General features: G+C 51.1%; 1 protein-coding gene and 1 non-coding gene across 10 annotated transcripts in view; one reads left to right on the top strand and one right to left on the bottom strand.

The window, feature by feature from the left end:
* The first annotated feature begins 873 nt into the window (after positions 1-873).
* VIT (vitrin) overlaps positions 874-23429 on the top strand; it is a 57372-nt gene continuing 34816 nt past the window's right edge. For 4 of the 9 annotated variants that reach the window (XM_076065079.1, XM_076065078.1, XM_076065080.1 and 1 more), the window contains exons 1-5: positions 874-1239; positions 13707-13871; positions 19563-19680; positions 19978-20034; positions 22312-22468. In XM_076065079.1, coding sequence (XP_075921194.1) covers positions 19650-19680; positions 19978-20034; positions 22312-22468 — 245 coding nt within the window. In that variant the 5' untranslated portion in view covers positions 874-1239; positions 13707-13871; positions 19563-19649. Of the gene's footprint in view, positions 1240-13706; positions 13872-17760; positions 17831-19562; positions 19681-19977; positions 20035-22311; positions 22469-23429 lie in introns of all 9 variants that reach the window. The other 5 variants (XM_076065085.1, XM_076065082.1, XM_076065083.1 and 2 more) reach the window with 2 other exon arrangements.
* LOC116939811 (U6 spliceosomal RNA) lies at positions 21710-21813 on the bottom strand. The gene has a single exon (XR_004402472.1). It is a non-coding gene; the product is annotated as a U6 spliceosomal RNA (small nuclear RNA).

Here is a 23429-nt window from a genome sequence, read left to right as displayed (position 1 = left end):
CACTCATCACACATTAACCCAACCCAGAAGGCCGTACGGATGATGGGCTGTATTAGTATTTGCTTAACGCGGAGAGACGCATATGCATGAAGGAAACAGTGTCTGCTTTTTTACGTTCTTAATATTCTCCACAAGGAAGCTAATAACGAGTTTGAGTTACGAAATACAAATTAGGTCGTTGCACGCGCCATAGGTAAATCAATGTGTCGGAAGAGAGAGAGAGGGGGGGGGTGCTGATTCAGATCGAGATCGCGCTCTTGAATGTGCACACGTCTCCCTGTGTGTGTCTCTCCCACGCGGTGGGGAGCGGTGGTGTAGCGGTTAGCGAGCTCGGCCACCCGAGTTCGATTCCCGCTCACGGCCAACTCCAGTCAAATATGATTTCAACCGGTCTAGATCCTAGGCCTCTCCTAGATCGACTCAGCCTCAAATGAGTACCCTGGTGCGGTGTGTAAACATCGCCACTGGGGAGACAAAGGCGGTCGGGTGTGGTGTCGGCCATCCCACCCGCTCGTGTGCCGTGCCGGCCTTCATATGTGCTCGCTAACAGCACTTGCCCCAATAGTTTACATAGACCGCGTTCTTCATTCGCGTCTGCGCTCTTTACGGCTCGTGCAACGTGCAAAGGCTTCATTTGTAGTTTAAAGTACATTTGCTTGTAAAACATGGCACTGCGAGGGCAATGGGTGGGGTAGAAAGACGGAGTGATGGGAAGGATTAAGTACGGAGTGACGGTGTAATGGGGGGGGGGGGGGGATTGAAAGGATAGATCTACGGATAGGGATGAAAGAGATTGAGGGAGAAGGGGGGGGGGCTGTTATAAGACAGGAGGGAGAGGGGGAGAGAGGGTTGGGAGGAGCGCTGCCACAGGTACGGCTATTTGTTATTTGCATGCGGGGCGTGGTGGAGGCGGGCGAAGACAGCAACAGCAGCAGCAGCTCCTCTCGTGCCTGGCTCGAGCGCGCCACGCACGGCTCCCAGGGCACACCGCTCTCTCGCGCGCACCACCGGAGGGGAGCCGCCGCTGGAGTTGTGAACCACGCCGGGCACTGAAGGAGGTTGGCGGCGAGGGGGTGGGTGCCTGTGAAGGCGCGCGATCGTCTCGGGGGGGGGGGGGGTCTTCTTCCGCGCTCCATCTCCCAGCGGGTGGTTTGGCGTGGCGGGCTCCGGGCAAGGCGTTGAGAAGTAAATCGGTCGGCGAGAGGAGACGGCGTGACATTCGAGTGGAGCGAGCAGCAGGTGAGCGAGGGGACCCGATCGGGATCACCCGGTAACCCCACACCCCCCCCCCACTCCCCCATGCATCGTCCGACCCTGCCGGAGATCAAACGGCGAGCCGCAGGAAATCGGCGGCTATTGTCTGCGCGCGGCTTCTGCGAGAGTCGAAGTCCCCACGAGAGATGCCACCGCTAGATACCCCTTCACTTGTGATTGTGGAATGTCACTGCGATCGCAGATTAGCGATCTGAGTCGGATCGCGGTGCGCGCTGGGTGCGATTGCGCGACAGGCAGTCGCGATCTGTGTGTGCGCGTTTCACTGTTCGTCTGATTCTGTCCGGGCCTCCTTATTCCCTCCGAATCGCTCTCCAACTGTCTCTCCCTCGAGCCAGCGCTCGCAAAAGGCTCTGATTTAATCGCGAACACGACGGAGCCCCCGTGGATTTCTATGCGCTCTCCTCCCCTCTGGCGGACGCAAAGCGACACAAGCACTACTCACTCGATCACTCATCCCACCCTCTCTCTTCCTCCTACCGAGAGAGCGAGAGAGAGAGGCGGAGAGGGAGCAGAATTTATTGACGCCTGGCAATAAGGGGGAGCTTAATTAGCAGTTTGCGCACTCGGGCAAGAGTTCCATTCCCGTCCGTGCCTGCGTGTGGAGTTGCTAACGGAGCCTGGCTGCGAGGGGAGAGTTACGTAACGGTGGATGAGACAGACGATTCCAGTGTTGGGAAAAGAGGGCCTGATGGTAATCTCGCTGTTGGTTACAAGCCTCCGCGTTCCGCTGTGTTCTATGCGTGGGTCAACTCTGATCCGAGTGTTCAGCCAGTGTCTTACACTTGAACCTCGAGCAGCGATTTTAAGATCTAACAGGAGACTAAGTGCCAACACTCGTTCTAGTACGGGCTTTAGTCCTGACCCGACCCTTATCCATGAACTCTGTGAGATAGTTGTAACCGTAAAACTAACACTATCCTCAGGTCTGACCATAACCCCCATGTATAACTTTAGACTAATTATGTTCCGATCAGTTTAACACGTAGGCTTTCGCGACCAATATTATTCTCTTCCGATCCCTAATCTGGGCTTTGACCCTAGCCTCTAACAATAAGATAAACACAGCCCCATCCATATCCCTAATCGTAATCCTTTCTGTAGTCCTATACCCTAACTCTATCCTGATGCCTCGCCTTAGACAATATCCCCTGCCATAAGCCGAAACCGAAAACCGCAGTCCACCTCTAACATGAATATCGAGCCCGATCACGAACGATACCCCCACCTCGGACGCTATCCCCCAACTCGAACCCTTCACCCCCCGCTACGCTCGCGTTCAACGCACGCGGGCGCTGAAGTTGAGCACCCTCGTGGTCCGCCAGGAAGTGTCTAACTGTGTTGTTGGCCTGACTGGATGTGCTTCACATAATGTTTTTTTCAGGTTTGTTGAATTCTCGTCTCTCATCTTTTTGTTGTATTTACCTCCGTGATTTGTTATTGACACCCGATGAAGATCGCTTGCGTTGTGATCGAAACGTCGTGATTGTTTTTTGTTTTAATATAATTTTATTGTATTTCTACATACGTGACTTTACCGAAAAACCAATGAGCACCCTCATTGATGTTGGGGGTTAAACGTTCCCGAGTCCTGACAAAGAGGCCCTCCCGCCAGTGCCGGATTAAGCTAGTGCGGGGTCTGTAGAATATGTTATCAACGGGCCCTAAATAAAATAAAAACACGGAAATATTAATTACATATACATTTGTAACTTGCATAGTGAAGTAATTGTTTTTTTTTCATTTGCTATACAGCCTAACTTAAACACCCAATCGTTCATAAAAGTTGAAGACGGTATAGTACTATAGTAACAGAGCAAGTGCAGAATCACTGAACCGGAATTGATAGCTTGAAAGCATTTAGCGCGGGGCCCTTGAAAGTGCGGGGCCCGTAGCTACTACGACGACATACTACATATATTGTAGTAGTAGCTACTACGTAAGTAGTAGTACATTAATAGTAGTAGTAGCTGCTACATATGTGTAGCTACTACAAGATACTACATATGTAGTAGTAGTAGCTACACAATTAGTAGTAGCTGCTACACAAGTAGCAGTAGCTGCTACATATGTGTAGCTACTACTAGATACTGCATATGTAGTAGTAGTAGTAGCTGCTACACAAGTAGTAGTAGCTGCTACACAAGTAGTAGTAGCTGCTACACAAGTAGTAGTAGCTGCTACATATGTAGTAGTAGTTGCTACATGAGTAGTAGTAGCTGCTACATGTGTAGTAGTAGCTGCTACATGTGTAGTAGTAGCTGCTACATGTGTAGTAGTAGCTGCTACATAAGTAGTAGTAGCTGCTACATATGTAGCTACTTTTGCTACGGGGTTAATCCGGGCACTGCCTCCCGCCCTCCCGGGGTGGAGGGGGGGGGGGCTCATGCGCAGCGCGGTCGCGCGTGGCTCCAACTTCGCGTGACATCGTCGTCGTCATCATCGTCATCATCGTCGTCGTCATCGTCGTCGTGGTCATCATCGTCGTCGTCATCATCGTCGTCGTCATCGTCATCATCGTCGTCGTGGTCATCATCGTCGTCGTTATCATCGTCGTCATCATCGTCGTCGCGCTGGCCCGCTGCTCGCTCCGATCACTCACCGGGACGCACGGTGGCTGGCGACTGCGTGCGGCCACCGTCGTTTTGTCTCCGTGAGCGACGCAGCGTACACAGATTGGCCCGTCACGGGGCCTTCAACAGACCGCTGAGGGATGCTCCGTTAGCGAGGAGCACCCGCGAAGGCCCTGTAAGGGCCCACGAGGGGGGTGGGTGACCAACACTACGCCCTGTCCGCCTTTGTTTCCCTCGTGGCAATGTTTACACACCGCGCTAGGTACTCATTTAAAAGGCTGAGTCAACCTAGGGGAGGCCCATCGCGCCAGGTACTCGCGCGCACGCACAAAAGACAAAGATCCCCCATATAACCTAAACAGGCTTTTGGAGCAAGTGCTGTTAGCGAGCACCTATGAAGGCCGGAACGGTACACGAGGGGGTGGGTGGCCAGCACCACGCCTGACCGCCTTTGTATCCCTAGTGGCAATGTTTACACACCGCACCAGGTACTCATTTGAGGCTGAGTCGACCTAGGGGATGCCCGGGACTGGTTCAGATAATCATCACTGGTGTTGGCCGTGAGCGGGCATCGGACCCGGGTCGCCAGGTTCATAGCGCAGCGCGCTAACCGCTACACTACCGCTCCCCACCATGCGCCCACACACACACACACGTGCATTCATGTTTAATGTCTGATACGCGAGTAGCGTGTTTTACCTGTCGAGACTCTATATTCGTCTACCAATATAAAGCCTGGACGGGGTTAATCAAATTCAAAAACTACCGTCTGCATTAAACTGCATTGCGCGAGTGACTTCGAAGACTCTTCGGGCACGGTTCTGCACCACTCACTCACCTTCGTCAGCCAGATGTTTTCCTTCACTTTGCAACATGAATTACAAATCTCAAATCATAAACTTAGAGCAATGGGAACAGAGAGCGTTGAGGCATTTGTTAAAGAAAACAAACCCCCCCCCCGTAAGTTTTTGCACGGTGAAAAAAAATGTCACGTTTTTTTTTTTGTGTGACATCCGTCAAGGGCCATGCACGGCTCGTGCGTACATTTCTCATCGTCCATACCGCAGGTCACCTGGCGTCCTCAGATCACAGTGAGTGGAGCGCTTTTGCTCAGGTCTCGGTGGAATGGAAATCACCCGAACGCCGTGACTCTCAGACGGACACGGGGGAGGTTTTTACACGCGTTCGAATGTCGAGTCGATATTTCCAGTAAAAAAAATAAAACCTCAGTGTTTGAATCCTCACGTCATACACTGGATTTTCAGGTTTGTCTCTCGACTCGAATAAGTGCTGTTTTTTTTTATTTTTGGTACGAAAAAAAACATAAGTTTGTAAAACCGATCCGACGAAACGACTATCCTTAAAAAAAAATGTGTCTGTGTCACTCACGTTCAGGGAAGCGTATTATTATGATAATAATAACAACTAAATTGTGTAAGGCGCATTGTATCCGAAGATCCCAATGCACCCGATAATCTAATTTATAGAGAGAGCGCCTTCAATCAAGGCGCTTGACACAGCTTCCAAAAAGGTGACCGAATAAATGATTTAGATTGCAGCGGTGGGGGTGGGGGGGGGTACAAGGATTGAGGAATGAGTGACAGCGATAGAGGGCTACACATGTGTGGGGATCACGAAAGGGTATTGGGGGGGGATGGGAAGAAGTGGAGGGGCGACGAGAGGGAAGAGAATGGGCAACATAGAAGAGGTGAGCTTTAAGAGAGGAACGGGAGGAGGTTAAATCACGCATTTGGGATGCGATGAGAACTATGTATTTATGCACACACGTGGAGTTAATTGTTAATCGTATATGTCGTTCTAATAATCCTGACCAGACGATATCCCCGCAGTGTTATCGTTCACAAGGCCCCATCGCGTCTCAGCGATGATCACCCTCCCTCTTAAAATCTTTACCCTCTCAGCAATCACAAATGTGATCTACTGCTTGAGTCCAAAGAGTGAGAGAGAGAGAAAAGGGGGCTGGTATAATCTCAAACATTCCGATATAAATGCAGGAATATTATTTGCACAAGGTACCTGGCTTTTATTTTAGTATTTGGTTTGGTGCAGTCTCATTAATTCTTATTTCCAGTCAAAGCAAATATAGTTGTAAATATTCTACGTGATTTTACAATGGAAGTCTTTCTTTCATCAACACTATCAAAAGCCAATCTTGATTACGTTCTCTCATCATCAGCCATTGTCTATCCACTGCTGGCTGAAGGCCTCACCACACCGTCACTATCTCTCACGGCCCTGCGATGCCACAATCTATCTCTCGTGCCTTCACACGAACTTACCGAACCGTTCCATCTCTGCGGTGGCTACTTTGTCAGATGCGGCCTCTCCTTCGGATGCCATTCCATTCTTGTCCATCGGCAACATCTCTTCTGGAGATGTGATCTGCTCAAGCCCATTCGCTCTCAGTCAGCACGGTGTCTCTCTCATTCACGATTGTTCCCCCGTCTCACCAGTTTCCTCTTTCTCTCAGTGTACGTTTCAGCAGGCATACGTCAACACGTCACCAGCAAGTAGCATTCACAAATTCGAAAACGTTCCCCCGTTCGGCATATCGGTATGTTGTTGTGCTTCTTAAATAAAACACATTCAACTTTCCAAAAACATTGAAACATTCGTTCGCTTCGCCTCTGTTAGTCTCATCGTCTTGTCCACGACGGACACACTCCGTACCGCTGGTTGGCTAGGGGTGGGGGGAGGGTATCTAGCGTCTGGCGTTGGCGCCTTGGTCATTGTTGGTGTTAGCGACAATCTCAACGCGCACCGTCCACCTCGCTTCTCCTGCCACCCATCGTGGCTGCGCCGCGGCCCTTTATTTTTTCTGCCACTCGTAACCTCTCTCGGGCGTGAACAGCATCAACCCCCTCGGGGCGGCGAGGCGGGGTCCCAGGTAAGAGCTGGTAACAGCCGTGCATTGATCCACGTGGAACTCACACCCCTACGCACACGGTGGGTGGAAGGCGGATGGAGGCGTCGGGGTGGTGGATGCGCGTGGAGTGATGGCAGCAGTGATTCGGGGTGAGCGCGCGTGGTGGTTAATGGTGGTGGTGGCGGTGGTAATTATCACGGCGCGCAGACGGTGACGATTGCGGAGTCAAGAGATGGGGTCTCATTTCACACGGGCGAGTGCGGCGCGGCTCATGGCTGCTGTCTCGCGATCGCTGTCACCGTCCCGTCCGTTACGTGCGGTCAGGCGCACAGGCGGGCACGGGGTCGCGCAACATGTTCACGGCAAAGAGGGAAACGCAATTCGGAATGAATGTGCTCTCCGCAGACGAGTGGCGGATGAGCGGGGACGTGTGGTTTCCATCGGAGGCGCACCCCGCGTTGGCGGAAGGGCGCTCGCTAAGAGCTCACTCAGACCATCACTCACGCTCGAAAGTCGATCCGGGCGTTAACCCTTCAACAGCACGTGTCGGCCGGCACCGCGCGGACAACGTGGTAAGCGACAGCCCGTGTCGCCCGTGCCCACTCGGTGGCCTCGGGATACCCTCTCACGTCAGGTTCAACCACAAACGCTACTAGCGGTATAGAGCAACTTACAGGAGTTAATTATACGTCGCCATACTGCACAGTCCAATCCATATTTATGTATATAAATCACCTGAAGCCCCTCTTCAATCACGTGACTTCTGTGTGGGGTCACCCCCACCCTGAATCCCCCCCCTCTCTCTCTCCCCGCCCCCTGTGAGAACAGACGCTGCTGCGTGCACACCCCAATGCAGCCTCTTCCTCCCCATCATCATCTTGGCTGGACTCTTTGCTCCCGTTTCTCCCTTCCTTTTCCATCTTTTCCCCTCCTTCTCTCTATCCTTTCACTTTCCTATTTCTATAACTTATAGCGCCTTGACTCTACTCAGCTTTCTCGAGCTGTTGGCCACGTGTGTGTGCGCTTTTAAATCCAGATTGAAAACTCATCTCTTTTAGAACTGATTGTTATTTTGTGTGTGTTGAGTTTGTTGCCCTAACCCCCGCACGATTGGCTGCGTACGGTGCACACGTTTTTACACGTGTGCGACCGCGCACGTGTAAAAACGTGTGCAGTCGTTTACACCAGAAACGTAGAAGCGATAGCAGCAGCAGCAGGAGTCCGCGAGAGGGCGCGCATCGCCCGCGGGTCCCAGAGCTCGCTTCCAAACTCCCCTCCTACCCATCTACTTAATCTCACACCTTCACTCGTTCCACCAATGTTGACGTGCGGACGACGCATTCCGTCAGCTCCATCTCGACAGCGAAGCAACTTTCTCAGTGTCCACGTGTGTGCCGAGAGGATGCGTTGTCCAACATCAACGCGTGCCGATTTTTGTTCCTTCGAATTAAACAATCGAAGTGCCGTGCAATGTGTTCAATTCGTTCCGGAAAGGGGATATACGTTTAGAGTCGACAGCCCATGATGAATCATTCCGAACCAGTGGTTTCCAACAGAATTTTGTTAAATCCGCAAACTCATGGACCGGCTTCGGTTTCTTTGTTTCTCGTCAGCAGTGCGTGGCCGGTTTAAACAAATGCCGCGTGCTTGTTTATCAGCACGAGCTCTCTGCACTAGCTGATAAACAAGAGCTTAGAGCACGCAGCACAGCAACAAGCTACACACACAATCAGTGACACAGCTGCTCAGGCACTACGCTCTGAATTGAACCGCTGGTCACGGCTAACATCTGACCAGGTTCTGGGCGTAAAAAAGTGTCTCCCATCAACGCCAACCCCGTTCGCCAACGCACACCGACCGACGCGATGAAGAAGTGGTCAAACAAACCATCGCGGCGCTTCGGGAGGTGCCCTTCTTCCAGCGGTGACCTTGACAACAGGCGCTGGCTGGAAGTTGTCCGTCAGCCATGGGCGATCCACCGTTGCATCGCCCACGGAATGGAGGGGGCTTTCCCGAGTAGCCGCCGTCTCCGCAATGTTGCGATGTAAACGATAAGACGGTTGGTTGGTGGTGCAACCTGCTGATCCGTAGCCGCACGCGGCTCTCTCCGAAGGACCGCTTCGTGACGAGCATTCGCACGGCATTGAGGCTCTTGAAATATTGAGGGTGGCGGTTGTGGTTTTTTTTTGGGACCGAATTCGAAAGAAATGATGCTTCTTGTTTGGTTGTTGGTTCCCGACAACCCAGGGGCTCAAGGGCCTCCTTTCACCCGGCTCACTTTTACTTCAATAGCCACGGATGTTTTTAACCCAAATACAATCATGAATAGCCTATAAGTCTAGGTATTATTTTACTTGGGCCGTGTCTTGGGTTAAGGGGGAGACAGTCTCAGTGAGATTTAAAGGTACAGCACTCACGATTAAGTTAGAACGCATCTTGCTGCCACGCGCACGTCAGTCAGCAAAAATATTTTGCGCTGCGTGAATTTGTTTCATTCGTAACAATGTTTTTTTTTGGCATTCGTGGTTAACTGTTGGACTCATTTTTGTTGAATAAGTTTCCTTAACATTTTAGTTTATCTTCTTACATACCACCCCCCCCCCCCACCCTGCATAGTCGCTCCCCTGTCTCCCCCTGTCACAATAATAATAATAGGTTGCCATCGCATGGACCGCGCTCATTGTGAATGGAGGAGGAATTGCAAAAACATGCCAACTCTCTCCTGAAGCCCTCCCCTCGTGGTTCGCAGACCTCGCCATTGGCACGAGGCTCCTGAACAACTTGCTGCTGCTGCTGCTGCCATCACGCGCCCGAATAGAATCGTCATCGTACGCACAATGAGTGTTGCACTTCCTACGACGTGTTCAACTGACAATGAGTGTTGTTGATCGATTGATCGTCGACGCAACGATGTTTGCGCTCCTAGCAAGCAAGCAAGCAAAGAGCTCTCGGTGTTAAATATGAAGAAGAACACTCAACACGTCAATCACGCTGCCTTTAAAATAGAAAGAGTATATACCAGGTGACGTCTCGGGCAATGGCCCTTCTTCACCAGCACATAAACGAGGCCGTGAACGCACCTGACACGCAGGTGTAACCACCCCCGAGGTTCCCTCGTGTGTGGAGACTCCCCCCTCCCTCACTCCCCTCCTCCGTATCATCCACCTCGTCTTCATTTACACGAGTTGCCTGGCCGACCCTGTCACACGACACCCGCCACAGGTCGCCTCTCCATCCCTCCCTCCCTCCGTCTCTCTCTCTCTCCCTGAGAGTCACCGCAACCACAAGCACTGTAGCGACATCGCCCCGAACCCCCATGGAGAGCCTCGCGCAGGTGAGTGTGGCCCCTCTTTCTAGAGTCGTCGTCGTGGGGAGCGGCGGTGCAGCGGTCAGCGAACCGCCGCGGAAACCAATCGACCCCCCCTCGGTTCGATTTCCCCGCTCACGAACAATGACGGCGGAGAACATTTGAAACCGGCCTGGGCCTCGCGTAGGTCGACTCGGCCTTGATCGAGTCGTGTACCCAGGGCAGGATTAAGATTGTGTAGACCCCTGGGCTACAGGTACTGCGAGGCCCCCCAGTAATAGTTTCAAAAGTAAAACAAAGTTAAATGAAGTTTAACAACGTAGGCTTTCGCGACCGATATCATCCATAATTTTTTATATTTTTTTAAAAACCTCTATTATGAACGTTAAATAAAAATACTTTTTTTTACAAGGCTAACAAATAAAATTCAGCATTCACAAATTAAATAACTTTTCACAATCTCTGGAGGCCCTCCAGCTGGCGGAGCCCCCCCCCCCCCGGGTTGCAGCCCCCGTGCCTAAATCCGGCCCTGCGTGTACCCGATGCGGTGTGTGAACCTCACCCCCTGGGACAAGAGACAAAGGCGGCCCGGCGTGTTGTCGGCCACCCAAAACTCCCACGTGTGCCACGGTGCCGGCCTTCATAGATGCCTCTCGCTAACAGCGCTTGCCCCAACAGTCTGCTCAAGGATAGACGGGGGATCTTTGTGTTTTGCAGCTCGGCACAAGTCTCATCTTGTTGACGGCCGTTTGATTGATGCACCCTGACTACCGTAATTACCGGTGCTACTCTGTGCGCAGAGGGGCAGTGCGGCAACGTCCATTGTTGCACTGCACTATGCTTCAACGTCTATGTTCTCTGCCAGTGGCGGAGCTCAGCGTGGGGAAGTATACTTAAGTATGTTGAACTTCTTTTGCACCGTATACGTAGCCAACCGACGTGGGCAAACACTTATCCGACAGTGTGTTGACAAAAGGGCTGTATGCGTGCTTGTACACCGTAGTGTGTGTGTGTGTTGGTAAGACATCTGAAGTTGGCTCGATGAGCACGCGAGGGTTGGTGGATCACCGCACAAATGTTGTGAAACTCCCTGGGCGTCGACGTGGTGCCATACCCCGGCTCGCCAGGAGAAGACAGTACAGCAAGTGGACTAATGCTGATCTGTTTACATTTTTACGGGGATATAGTGTTTCCCCCTCGCGCAGCGTGAGTTTTCGCCCGGGTGCTCCGGTTCCCTCCCACTTGCACCATAGACCCCCATCATTAATGGAAACTTTTAAAATATCAATCCAATGCAGGACCCTGCTGAAAACGAGTCGCACGACTCGGTGTACCCCTCCTGGATAAATGAGCAAATTATCACGAGCCGTGGTCGATCCACTGTTGGATGAAGGCCTCGCCTAACCCCCTAAACGATCCTTGCGATCTAATTGAACTGCATTCCTGAAATGCAAAAAAACCCGTAATCCGTTTATAGACCTCGCTTTAAGCGCGTACACAACGCACGGGGCGACAGACTGCGCTGCTAACGCGCGTGGATTACTGTGGCGATTGCTGATGCTACTGTTTAAGACATTCCACGGATCGGAAGTGAACACAGATTGTTTGCGATGCTGCTGCTGCATTGGAAGTGGTGCACAAAAAAGGTACTATTAACAAAACAAACTCAACACAGTCTTGTGGCGTTAAAAGAAGAACATATACAGTGAGGGAAAAAAGCATTTGATCCCCTGCTGATTTTGTACGTTTGCCCACTGACAAAGAAATGATCAGTCTATCATTTTAATGGTAGGTTTATTTGAACAGTGAAAGAATAACAACAACAAAATCCAGAAAAACGCATGTCAAAATATTATAAATTGATTTTCATTTTAATGAGGGAAATAAGTATTTGACCCCTCTGCAAAATATGACTTAGTACTTGATGGCAAAACCCTTGTTGGCAATCACAGAGGTCAGACGTTTCTTGTAGTTGGCCACCAGGTTTGCACACATCTCAGTTGGGATTTTGTCCCACTCCTCTTTGCAGATCTTGTCCAAGTCATTAAGATTTCGAGGCTGACGTTTGGCAACTCGAACCTTCAGCTCCCTCCACAGATTTTCTATGGGATTAAGGTCTGGAGACTCGCTAGGCCACTCCAGGACCTTAATGTGCTTTTTCTTGAGCCACCCCTTTATTGCCTTGGCAGTATGTTTTGAGTCATTGTCATGCTGGAATACCCATCCACGACCCATTTTCAATGCCCTGGCTGAGGAAAGGAGGTTCTCACCCAAGATTTGACGGTACATGGCCCCGTCCATCGTCCCTTTGATGCGGTGAAGTTGTCCTGTCCCCTTAGTAGAAAAACACCCCCAAAGCATAATGTTTCCACCTCCATGTTTGACGGTGGGGATGGTGTTCTTGGGGTCATAGGCAGCATTCCTCCTCCTCCAAACACGGCGAGTTGAGTTGATGTCAAAGAGCTCCATTTTGGTCTCATCTGACCACAACACTTTCACCCAGTTGTCCTCTGAATCATTCAGATGTTCATTGGCAAACTAACTTCAGACGGGCATGTATATGTGCTTTCTTGAGCAGGGGGACCTTGCGGGCGCTGCCGGATTTCAGTCCTTCACGGCGTAGTGTGTTACCAATTGTTTTCTTGGTGACTATGGTCCCAGTTGCCTTGAGATCATTGACAAGATCCTCCCGTGTAGTTCTGGGCTGATTCTTCACAGTTCTCATGAACATTGCAACTCCACGAGGTGAGATCTTGCATGGAGCCCCAGGCCGAGGGAGAATGACAGTTATTTTGTGTTTCTTCCATTTGCGAATAATCGCACAAACTGTTGTCACCTTCTCACCAAGCTGCTTGGCAATGGTCTTGTAGCCCATTCCAGCCTTGCGTAGGTCTACAATCTTGTCCCTGACATCATAGGAGAGCTCTTTGGTCTTGGCCATAGTGGAGAGTTCGGAATCTGATTGATTGATTGATTGCTTCTGTGGACAGGTGTCTTTTATACAGGTAACAAGCTGAGATTAGGAGCACTCAATTTAAGAGTGTGCTCCTAATCTCAGCTCGTTACCTGTATTAAAGACACCTGGGAGCCAGAAATCTTTCTGATTGAGAGAGGGTCAAATACTTATTTCCCGCATTAAAATGCAAATCAATGTATAACATTTTTGACATGCGTTTTTCTGGATTGTGTTGTTGTTATTCTGTCTCTCACTGTTCAAATAAACCTACCATTAAAATTATAGACTGATCATTTCTTTGTCAGTGGGCAAACGTACAAAATCAGCAGGGGATCAAATACTTTTTTCCTCACTGTATATCGGACGACGTTTCAGGTAATGGTCCTTCTTCATAGGACATAAAATTGGCCCTTCATAATAACTGCATAATTGTATATGCCGTTATTGTGAAGAGCCACGTAATTTGATTGGCCAAAAACGTTGCTGATTATATATATCCTTTGAAGGCAGTGTTACATATTGACCAACGTGTTGAGCTTTCCAGTGATGATTGTATTTAGGTCACGAAAAGGGGCGTGCATTGCTGCTCGAAACCCGCCGGCGAGAATGAGCCGATTGTGACCGGGAGATCCCAGACCGACCGCCGCTGTCGATTAGCGCACGCACGTGAGTGACATTCGGCGTTGCTAATTCCAAATTCTGGGATTTCAGGGCGGAGGCCAGGGGAGGGCCCGGCAGAACGCGGCCTTCCCGGCCTTCCCAGAGGCGGCGGCGACTGCACCGGCGGCGGCAGCTGAACCTGGGGCGAGCGCCCAAGGAGGAGGAAGGAGCAGGGCCATCTACAGGCGGTCCGGGCTGCGGCGATACCACACGAAGGTGGGTGCGGAGGGGTGCGAGTGTGAAGGTGAGAGAGGGTGGGTGCGAGTTTGTGGGAGTGTGAAGGTGAGAGAGGGTGGGTGCGAGTTTGTGGGAGTGTGAAGGTGAGAGAGGGTGGGTGCAGAGGGGTGGGAGTGTGAAGGTGAGTGGGTGGGTGCGAGTTTGTGGGAGTGTGAAGGTGAGAGAGGGTGGGTGCGAGTGTGTGGGAGTGTGAAGGTGAGTGGGTGGGTGCGAGTTTGTGGGAGTGTGAAGGTGAGAGGGTGAGTGCGAGTTTGTGGGAGTGTGAAGGTGAGTGGGTGGGTGCGGAGGGGTGGGAGTGTGAATGTGAGAGGGTGGGTGCGAGTTTGTGGGAGTGTGAAGGTGAGTGGGTGGGTGCGAGTTTGTGGGAGTGTGAAGGTGAGTAGGTGGGTGCGAGTGTGTGGGAGTGTGAATGTGAGAGGGTGGGTGCGAGTTTGTGGGAGTGTGAAGGTGAGTGGGTGGGTGCGAGTTTGTGGGAGTGTGAAGGTGAGAGGGTGAGGGTGAAGGTGAGAGGGTGAAGGTGAGAGGGTGAAGGTGAGAGGGTGAAGGTGAGAGGGTGAAGGTGAGAGGGTGAAGGTGAGAGGGTGGGTGCGATGGGCTGTGCGTGTGTGAGTTTATCGACTCGGCCTCAAATGAGTACTGTACCTGGCGCAGTGTGTAAACATCGCCACTGGGAAGACAAAGAAGGCCGGGCGTTGTGTTGGCCACCCACCCCCTCGTGTTTCCGCGCCGGCCTTCATAGGCGCCTGCCAACATCACAAAAGTCTATTAAGGCTATGTGGGGGATCTTTGTCTTTGAGTGTGGGTGAGTGCGACAGGGTCAGTGTGCAAGGCGAGGTGGCGGGTAAGCTTTTGTGGGTTGTAAGGAGGAGTGTGAGTGTGTGATTGTGGGTTGTGAGGAGGAGTGTGTGTGTGTGATTGTGGGTTGTGAGGAGTGTGAGTGTGTGATTGTGGGTTGTGAGGAGTGTGAGTGTGTGATTGTGGGTTGTGAGGAGGAGTGTGAGTGTGTGATTGTGGGTTGTGAGGAGTGTGTGTGTGTGATTGTGGGTTGTGAGGAGTGTGAGTGTGTGATTGTGGGTTGTGAGGAGTGTGAGTGTGTGATTGTGGGTTGTGAGGAGTGTGAGTGTGTGATTGTGGGTTGTGAGGAGGAGTGTGAGTGTGTGTGATTGTGGGTTGTGAGGAGGAGTGTGTGTGTGTGTGATTGTGCCTTGTGAGGAGGAGTGTGAGTGTGTGATTGTGGGTTGTGAGGAGGAGTGTGTGTGTGTGTGTGTGATTGTGGGTTGTGAGGAGGAGTATGAGTGTGTGATTTTGGGTTGTGAGGAGGAGTGTGTGTGTGTGATTGTGGGTTGTGAGGAGGAGTGTGCGTGTGTGATTGTGGGTTGTGAGGAGGAGTGTGAGTGTGTGATTGTGGGTTGTGAGGAGGAGTGTGTGTGTGTGATTGTGGGTTGTGAGGAGGAGTGTGATTGTGGGTTGTGAGGAGGAGTGTGAGTGTGATTGTGAGTTGTGAGAAGGAGTGTGAGTGTGTGTGATTGTGGGTTGTGAGGAGGAGTGTGAGTGTGTGATTGTGGGTTGTGAGGAGGAGTGTGAGTGTGTGATTGTGGGTTGTGAGGAGGAGTGTGTGATTGTGGGTTGTGAGGAGGAGTGTGAGTGTGTGATTGTGGGTTGTGAGGAGTGTGAGTGTGTGATTGTGGGTTGTGAGGAGGAGTGTGAGTGTGTGATTGTGGGTTGTGAGGAGGAGTGTGAGTGTGTGATTGTGGGTTGTGAAGAGGAGTGTGAGTGTGTGTGATTGTGGGTTGTGAGGAGGAGTGTGTGTGTGTGTGATTGTGGGTTGTGAGGAGGAGTGTGAGTGTGTGATTGTGGGTTGTGAGGGGAAGTGTGTGTGTGTGATTGTGGGTTGTGAGGAGGAGTGTGTGTGTGATTGTGGGTTGTGAGGAGGAGTGTGTGTGTGATTGTGGGTTGTGAGGAGTGTGAGTGTGTGATTGTGGGTTGTGAGGAGGAGTGTGTGATTGTGGGTTGTGAGGAGTGTGAGTGTGTGATTGTGGGTTGTGAGGAGGAGTGTGAGTGTGTGATTGTGGGTTGTGAGGAGGAGTGTGAGTGTGTGATTGTGAGTTGTGAGGAGGAGTGTGAGTGTGTGATTGTGGGTTGTGAGGAGGAGTGTGTGTGTGTGATTGTGGGTTGTGAGGAGGAGTGTGTGATTGTGGGTTGTGAGGAGTGTGAGTGTGTGATTGTGGGTTGTGAGGAGGAGTGTGTGTGTGATTGTGGGTTGTGAGGAGGAGTGTGTGTGTGATTGTGGGTTGTGAGGAGGAGTGTGTGTGTGATTGTGGGTTGTGAGGAGTGTGAGTGTGTGATTGTGGGTTGTGAGGAGGAGTGTGTGATTGTGGGTTGTGAGGAGTGTGAGTGTGTGATTGTGGGTTGTGAGGAGGAGTGTGAGTGTGTGATTGTGGGTTGTGAGGAGGAGTGTGTGTGTGTGATTGTGAGTTGTGAGGAGGAGTGTGAGTGTGTGATTGTGGGTTCCAGTGTGTGAGCGTGAGAGTGCAGGGGTGCGTAGGTGAGCGAGGGGAAGGGTGCGACTTCCGTTGTTGCGAACGTCCGTGATTGTCTTTTGTTGAGTCCACTCCAAGTTCACACACACACACAACCAGAAGTCACGTAAACACAACATACAGAAAGTCATATCCATTCCTGAACAAGGCCAGTGACACGAAACGCTTCCTCACAGCGAGAGAGAGAGAGAAGGCTCACGTCTGTGTTTGCGAACAGATCCTCTCTCCATATTTCCCGCCCTGCGTGCTCTCTAATTCCTCTCCTTGCTATTTGCGTGTAAATACCCACTCGTTCATAAAGCTTTCGCCAGGCAAAAGTTTTCAATAAATATAATAAGTAACCTGATATAATTTTTTTAAATATTTTCTTCTACGATCAGACACTAACAACTGCTCCAAACATTTGTATTTTTCCACAAAAAATACATTGTTTCGATTTAAAGCTTTCGTGACTGCATGGATTCATATTCTTGGTTCTTTCGGTAAAGTCACGTAGAAGGGAAATAATAAAATTAAAAAATGAAACATTATTATATAATGTGGTTTTATTATTTTATTATTGCCCTGTATCATATTATGTTTTATTTTTATTATTTTATTATTTCCCTTCTACGTGACTTTACAAACATTGTTGATGACTTGATTGAACTCTTAAACCACTCAATTTAAAGATTCCGTTCTTTTTTATTGGAAAGAACAAAAACATATTAACTTAATATTCTGTTAGGGGAAGCTCCTATTTTTTGTTACCGTTTTCGAATTATTCAGTTTTAACATAATAATAATAAAAAAAATTCCTGCAAAACTGCTTGAATCAGAAATATATCGAAATCAATAAAAGATGGAACAATCTTGACGAAAAGCTTTCGTGACTGCAGGAATTCATACTCTTTGGGTTTTCGGTAAAGTCACGTAGATCGAAAAATAATAAAAAATATATATTTATTTCTTCCTGCCTCAGCAGTCCGCCTGCTGTATTTTTTCACCTGAAGACGATTTGTTGTGTTGCGGTCGAAACGTCGTGATTTTTTATTATTATTTTTCTTCTATCTACGTGACTTTACCGAAAGACCCAAAGAGACGCAACAATGGTTATCGCTTTAACCTTATTTGCTGTTTAAGGCTTTATAAAACGAAAACAAATCCGAAATTCTAGATTTGAAGCTTTCGTGACTGCTTTCGTGACGTTACCGAATCAAACCAAAGAGTACAAATCCGAAATCTTATATTTTTTAACGGTTTCTGAAAGAAACGCACAAACATGTTCATGGGGGGGTGGACAAAATCGAGACTTTGGGTCTTAAAAATGAGAAATCTCGGATTTTCAGATCTCCCGTGCTGTTTGCGTCCAAAAAGCCACCTCTGTACCAAACGTCAGCTTTCTACCTCGTCGGGAAGGTACGCTCGAGGATTTTTTTGAGACACACAGATTAAGATCTTTATATATATTTATATATTATTTGTAAAAAAAAATCCCACCGAAAATGAAAGGCGCCTCAGGTTACGAGGCCCCGGGTAATTTTTTGCCCAGCGCCGTGTGAAATGCGGCCGTGTGCACGGCGGACGAGGCCAGGGAAGTATTCCGAGGAAGGTGGTGACGGGAGATGGAAAATAAAACTTTGGCGGGTGACATTGCACTCGGGAGGGGAGAGGCAATGACCGTGGGTGAATGAGGAGGAGAGATGTTGAGAGGGGAGGGAAAGAGAGGTATTGTGACGTCACAGTCATTATCTAATGGCAGGGGTCGCTGATACGTGGTGAGTCAACCGGTGACCTTTGGCTAGAACCAAGTGAGGGACAATCGAGACGAGAAATTCGTCCTTGGCGAGGGGACGATCGTTAAAGATGAGGGCGATCGTCATCAAGAACGACAATCATCGTCGTCGTTGTCATCCATTAGCCATCGTGGTCATTCATCAACCGTCGACCACAATCTATCAGTATTAATAATAGTAATCATTCATCAGCTATCGCCATTATCAATAGTCCATTATGCTTTCTCAATAATCATGATTGATCAGTCATCATCAACCATCGGACAGCATTACCACCACCATCATCTTCGTAATATTTCGCATGGCAAGAAACTAGAAACACCACAAAACGCAAACTGAACGTACGAGGCGAACACGAGACAGAAGCCACCCCCCGGCTTAGCAAACAACGGCGTGGCACACGTGGGCATGCTTGCTACGAAGCCTCCACACTACACACAAAGATAAAGATCCCCCGTATAGCCTTGACAGACTGTAGGGGTAAGTGCTGTTAGCGAGCACCACACACACACAGTCACACTGCACACAGTCACACTACACACACTCGCTCACACACACTCACACTGCACACACACTGACACTGCACACACACTGCACACACACACTGCACACACACTCGCTCACACTGCACAGACACTCACTGCACACACACTGCACACACACACTGCACACACACACACTGCACACACACACTGCACACACTCGCTCACACTGCACAGACACTCACTGCACACACACACTGCACACACACTCACACTGCACACACACACTCGCTCACACCGCACACATCCGCACCAAGCAGTCGGCTTCTCGCCGAGATAATTGAATCTCAGAAATAATGGAATTGAAGCAAAGCGGGGTGGTTGCGGGAGGGCAATGCGAGGCACGCCGTGGAGAGGGTTCGGATCCACGTTGCTTGAAACGTGCATCACCGCGACTGCTCCCAGGGTGGGTGCGCTCAGCGGCCTTCATGATGAAGACGTTTCGTTCGGGGGGGGGGGCGCTTCCAGGCCCTGTTGAGCTCCCTTGCGAACCCGTGTCGAGACCGTCGACAGCCCGATTGGAGAACCGAGCAGGCACGCTTTCGCGGTGGAGGTGGTTGGTGGTGGTGGTGGTGACGACGCTGCATCGGTGCGCGCCCTTCGCTGAGTAACGGGCGGGTTAATGAGCCCCGCTCACTCATCGCGCCCTCGAATTTCCAGGAACGCTGTCGAATCCTGGCGCGCGTGGAGGACGGGGGGGGGGGGTTCCTCGAGTAACGTGGGTCGCTCACGAAGGAGCAGGGGGGTGGAGGGAGTAGAGGGCTAGGATCCCCCTTGCTGCTGACGCTGCGCGGTGCTGCTGGGGTCCCCCAGGTGAGACACGGATCCCCGCTCGCCAGCCAACCGCGGAGAGCGAGGCCACACCCACGCCGCTCGGAGCCGGCCCGGGTCTGGGCGAGGATGAAGCTCCCGGCCCTCGTCCTGGTGCTGGGTGAGATGACGACGACGATGAATGATGAACGACGATTTACGAATGATGGATCGTGGTGGTGGTGGTTTATAAATGATGTCGACAAATAATCATGATTATAATTACTTATCGATGATGCGGATGGTGAGTGGTGTATTCTGTTTGGTAATTCATTGATGGATGATAATTATGAAGGTGATAATGTTTTAACGATGCTTGGTTTTGGGGTGATTATGGTAATATGATGAAGAGGTCATAACGATAATGTTCTATTAATGATGCCGATGATTGCTTTTGGATGATGATGATATTTTGCAGGCGTGATGCTCGCCATCACTGCTGACTGCAAGGAAGGAAGGAAGAACCGCCGCAAGTGTAAGGAGCCCTCGCTCGCATCACTCGCTCGCATCACTCGCTCGCTCCCATCACTCGCACGCTCCCATCACTCGCACGGCCGACTCGTCTCCGCTCCCTACCCTCGCTCATCTCACTCATCTCTTCCCCCGAACGTCCCTCCCATTAGCTCCCCCCTCTCTTACCCGATCTGTCACTCTTCCCTCGCGTCTTATTTTCTCCTCTCTCATTTCCTCCCCTGCCTCTTCACCCTCCTCCCTAACTCGCCTCTCTTCTCTCTCCTTCATCTTCCTGCACCCACCCCCCTCCTGCCTCCTCTCCCTCCCACCTCCATTTCTCTACTCTCGTCTCCTTTCTCTCCACCCCCAACTTCATTCTCTGCTCTCTCCCTCCTCTCTTCCTCCTCTCTCTACTCTCACACGCTCATCTCTCTCTCATCTCTCCCTCCTCTCTCTCTCATCTCTCCCTCCTCTCTCTCTCCTCTCCCACTCTCATCTCTCCCTCCTCTCTCTTTTTTTACGATCAGAGGAAACAAGAAGATGCTAGGTGTAGTCGGCACTTTGCTCCGTTCATCATTTCGTTTTTTTGTTTTTTTATGCTTTGCTTTATGTAAACCCCCCCCCCTTTTAAATAAAAGACCCAATACAATATTTTTTTCTTCTTTTTTTCTACTCTCCTTACCCCTTCCCTCTCTCTCTACCCCCCTCTCTGCCCCTCCTCTCTCTCTACCCCCCTCTCTGCCCCCCTCTCTCTCTCTCTACCCCCCTCTCTACCCCCCCTCTCTCTCTGCCCCCCCTCTCTCTCTGCTCCCTCGCTTCCTACTCCATTTCGCTCTCTCTCGCTCACTCTCTCTTTTTTATAACTACGACAAGTGCTGCATCTGCACGCAGCCCTTCCCACAGTCAAACGGCCTCCGACGGGTAGCTCAGATCTGCATGTAGAGCTCTCCGTTATCTGCCACCGAGCACACGGCCTCCTCCAGTGCCCACTGCTCCTTGAAGGCCGGCACGGCGTGGGTCAGCCGCGCATGGTGGAACTCCGGCCACACACCCTGGCTCCGACCAGAGCGCGGAAGATGCCCAGGCTGCTGGCCGGACGTTGCCCCTCCAGGGCTACCTTCCTCGCCCTGTTTATGGCGAGCTTGGCGTAGCCAAAGAGCACGTTGACCAGCCCCTGAAGATGTTGGGGTCCGTCGCCCTTCAGGTATCCAAAGATGAGTACCGTCGGGGAGAAGTGGAGGCTGAACTTTAGGAGGGTGTTTCTCAGGACCTTGAACAGCGAGTCCAGGCTCTTGCACTCCACGTATTGGTGTGCCACCGTCTCCACTTTACTTCAGAACCGACACTCCGGGGACGTGTCGGTGAAGCACGCCAGGGAGGCATTGGTGGTGACGGTGCCGTGGGCGATGCTCCAGCTGAGGTCGCCGATGCGATTGTACGTCGGGCTGGAGTAGAGTTGCCTCCAGCGAGGCCTCTCCGGAGAGACGCAGGGCAGGGCTCTCCTCCAGGCATGGTCCTTGTGGCTCCTCAGGGTGTCCTGTTGGTGGAACCGGACCATGTAGGAGTAGAGCACCTTCCTCTTTACATTTGCGAACGCCACCTCCGGCAGGTCTTCCAGCCGGCACAGGTTGTGATCCGCCTTCGTTTGTCGGCATTGGTGATGCAGTGGCACGACTGAGAGCTCCCGTGGAGGGGGAAAAAATATGGAACGCTTCACGAATTTGCGTGTCATCCTTGCGCAGGGGCAATGCTAATCTTCTCTGTATCGTTCCAATTTTAGTATATGTACTGCCGGAGCCTCTCCCTCCTCTCTCTCTACTCTCCCACTCTCATCTCTCCCTCCTCTCTCTCTGCTCTCCCACTCTCCTCTCTCCCTCCTCTCTCTCTGCTCTCCCACTCTCATCTCACCCCCTCTCACTTTCACTCTCGCTCCCACCTCCCTCTCTCTTCTCTCGTCTCCTTCCTTTTCCTCCTCCCTGCACCCCGCCCATCTCACCAGCTCACCTTCTCACTCCTCTATCTTTTTTTTACGATCAGAGAAAACAAGAAGATGCTCGGTGTAGTCGGCACTTTGCTTCGTTCATCATTTCGTTTTTTTAATGCTTTGCTTTAAGTAACCCCCCCCCCCCCCCCCTTTTTAAATGAAAGATTTAACAAAAGATTTCTCGCTCTGCTCTCCTTACCCCTTCACTCTCTCTCTTAACCCCTCTCTGCCCCCCCCCTCTCTTCCTACTCCATGTCGCTCTCTCGCTCTCGCTTTGCCCCCTCTCTCCTCCCTGCCCTCTCCCCCCCGCCGCAGCCGCTCCGCTCATAGACTGCGACGTGCGTGCGGCCAAGGTGAAGGGGAACGAGTTCGTGGTGCGCTGCCCGCCCGGCTGCCGTGAGAAGAAGGCCAACGTGTGGGGCAGCGCCGTGTACGCCTCCATCTCCAGCATCTGCGCCGCCGCAATCCACAGGTGCCGCCGTGGGACACGCGCCATGCACAAGGCAAAGCTCCCCGTGTAGCCCTCAAGGGACCGTCGGGGCAAGTGCTGCTAGCGAGCACCCGCGAAGGCCGGAACGGCAAAACGAAAGGCGTGGTTGGCCGTAGCCACGTCCGGACGCCTTTGCCTCCCGAGGTGGCGATTTTTATGCACCGCATCCGGTACTGATTTGAGGCTGAGTCGACCTAGAATAGGCCCAGGACCGGATCAGATAATCCTCACCGGTGTTAGCCGTGAGCGGGACTCTCTACCAGCTGTCCACCACACGAGTCGACGGTCGGTGGCAGAATTGATAGGCCTGCTCCCCACCATATCGATCTCTCCACGTATGAAAAGTAATGTATACATCCCATCAACCACACGGCTTTCTTGGCAGTGCGAGGTGAATGAGTGAATGAATGAAATAATGAAACTATTTGGCGATGCTGCTGCTGCTGCGTTGGCAGTGGTGCACAAATAACAAAACAACTCGACACACCCGTCAATAACACTGCCTGATATATGTTATGCATATCAATTTGAATGCGGCAGCAATATTCACGAACGCGAGGTGTTTTTTTCTAGTTAATCCGATGATCAGTGCGTGAGTGTATCAGTCAATCAGTCGATGAGACGATCAGTCAGTCAATTGTCCATTTCATAAATCGGTTAATTAGTCAGTGGAATTATTTACGGAATAAATCGGCCAAGGAGTCAAACTACTCGGTCGGAATCCACACAGCAATCACCACCACCGACTGTGAACATGTGGCAGGACCCTCCTCAAAATAGTCATGACACTCTGCGAGACTTTCCTGGGTAAACGACCATAACAAAAACACATGAGCAATTATATCAATAAAATTAGTCATCCAGCAAATCAATCAATCATCCATTCAGTCATTAAAGCATGCCACGGTCAATCAGGCCACTGATGGATGATTCATTGGACGTG

The sequence above is a fragment of the Petromyzon marinus genome, chromosome 6, assembly GCF_048934315.1.
Source record: "Petromyzon marinus isolate PM22_M1 ecotype Great Lakes invasive population chromosome 6, UKy_Petmar_22M1.pri1.0, whole genome shotgun sequence".
Classification (NCBI taxonomy): domain Eukaryota; kingdom Metazoa; phylum Chordata; class Hyperoartia; order Petromyzontiformes; family Petromyzontidae; genus Petromyzon; species Petromyzon marinus.
This window is presented reverse-complemented; position numbering and strand designations above follow the sequence as displayed.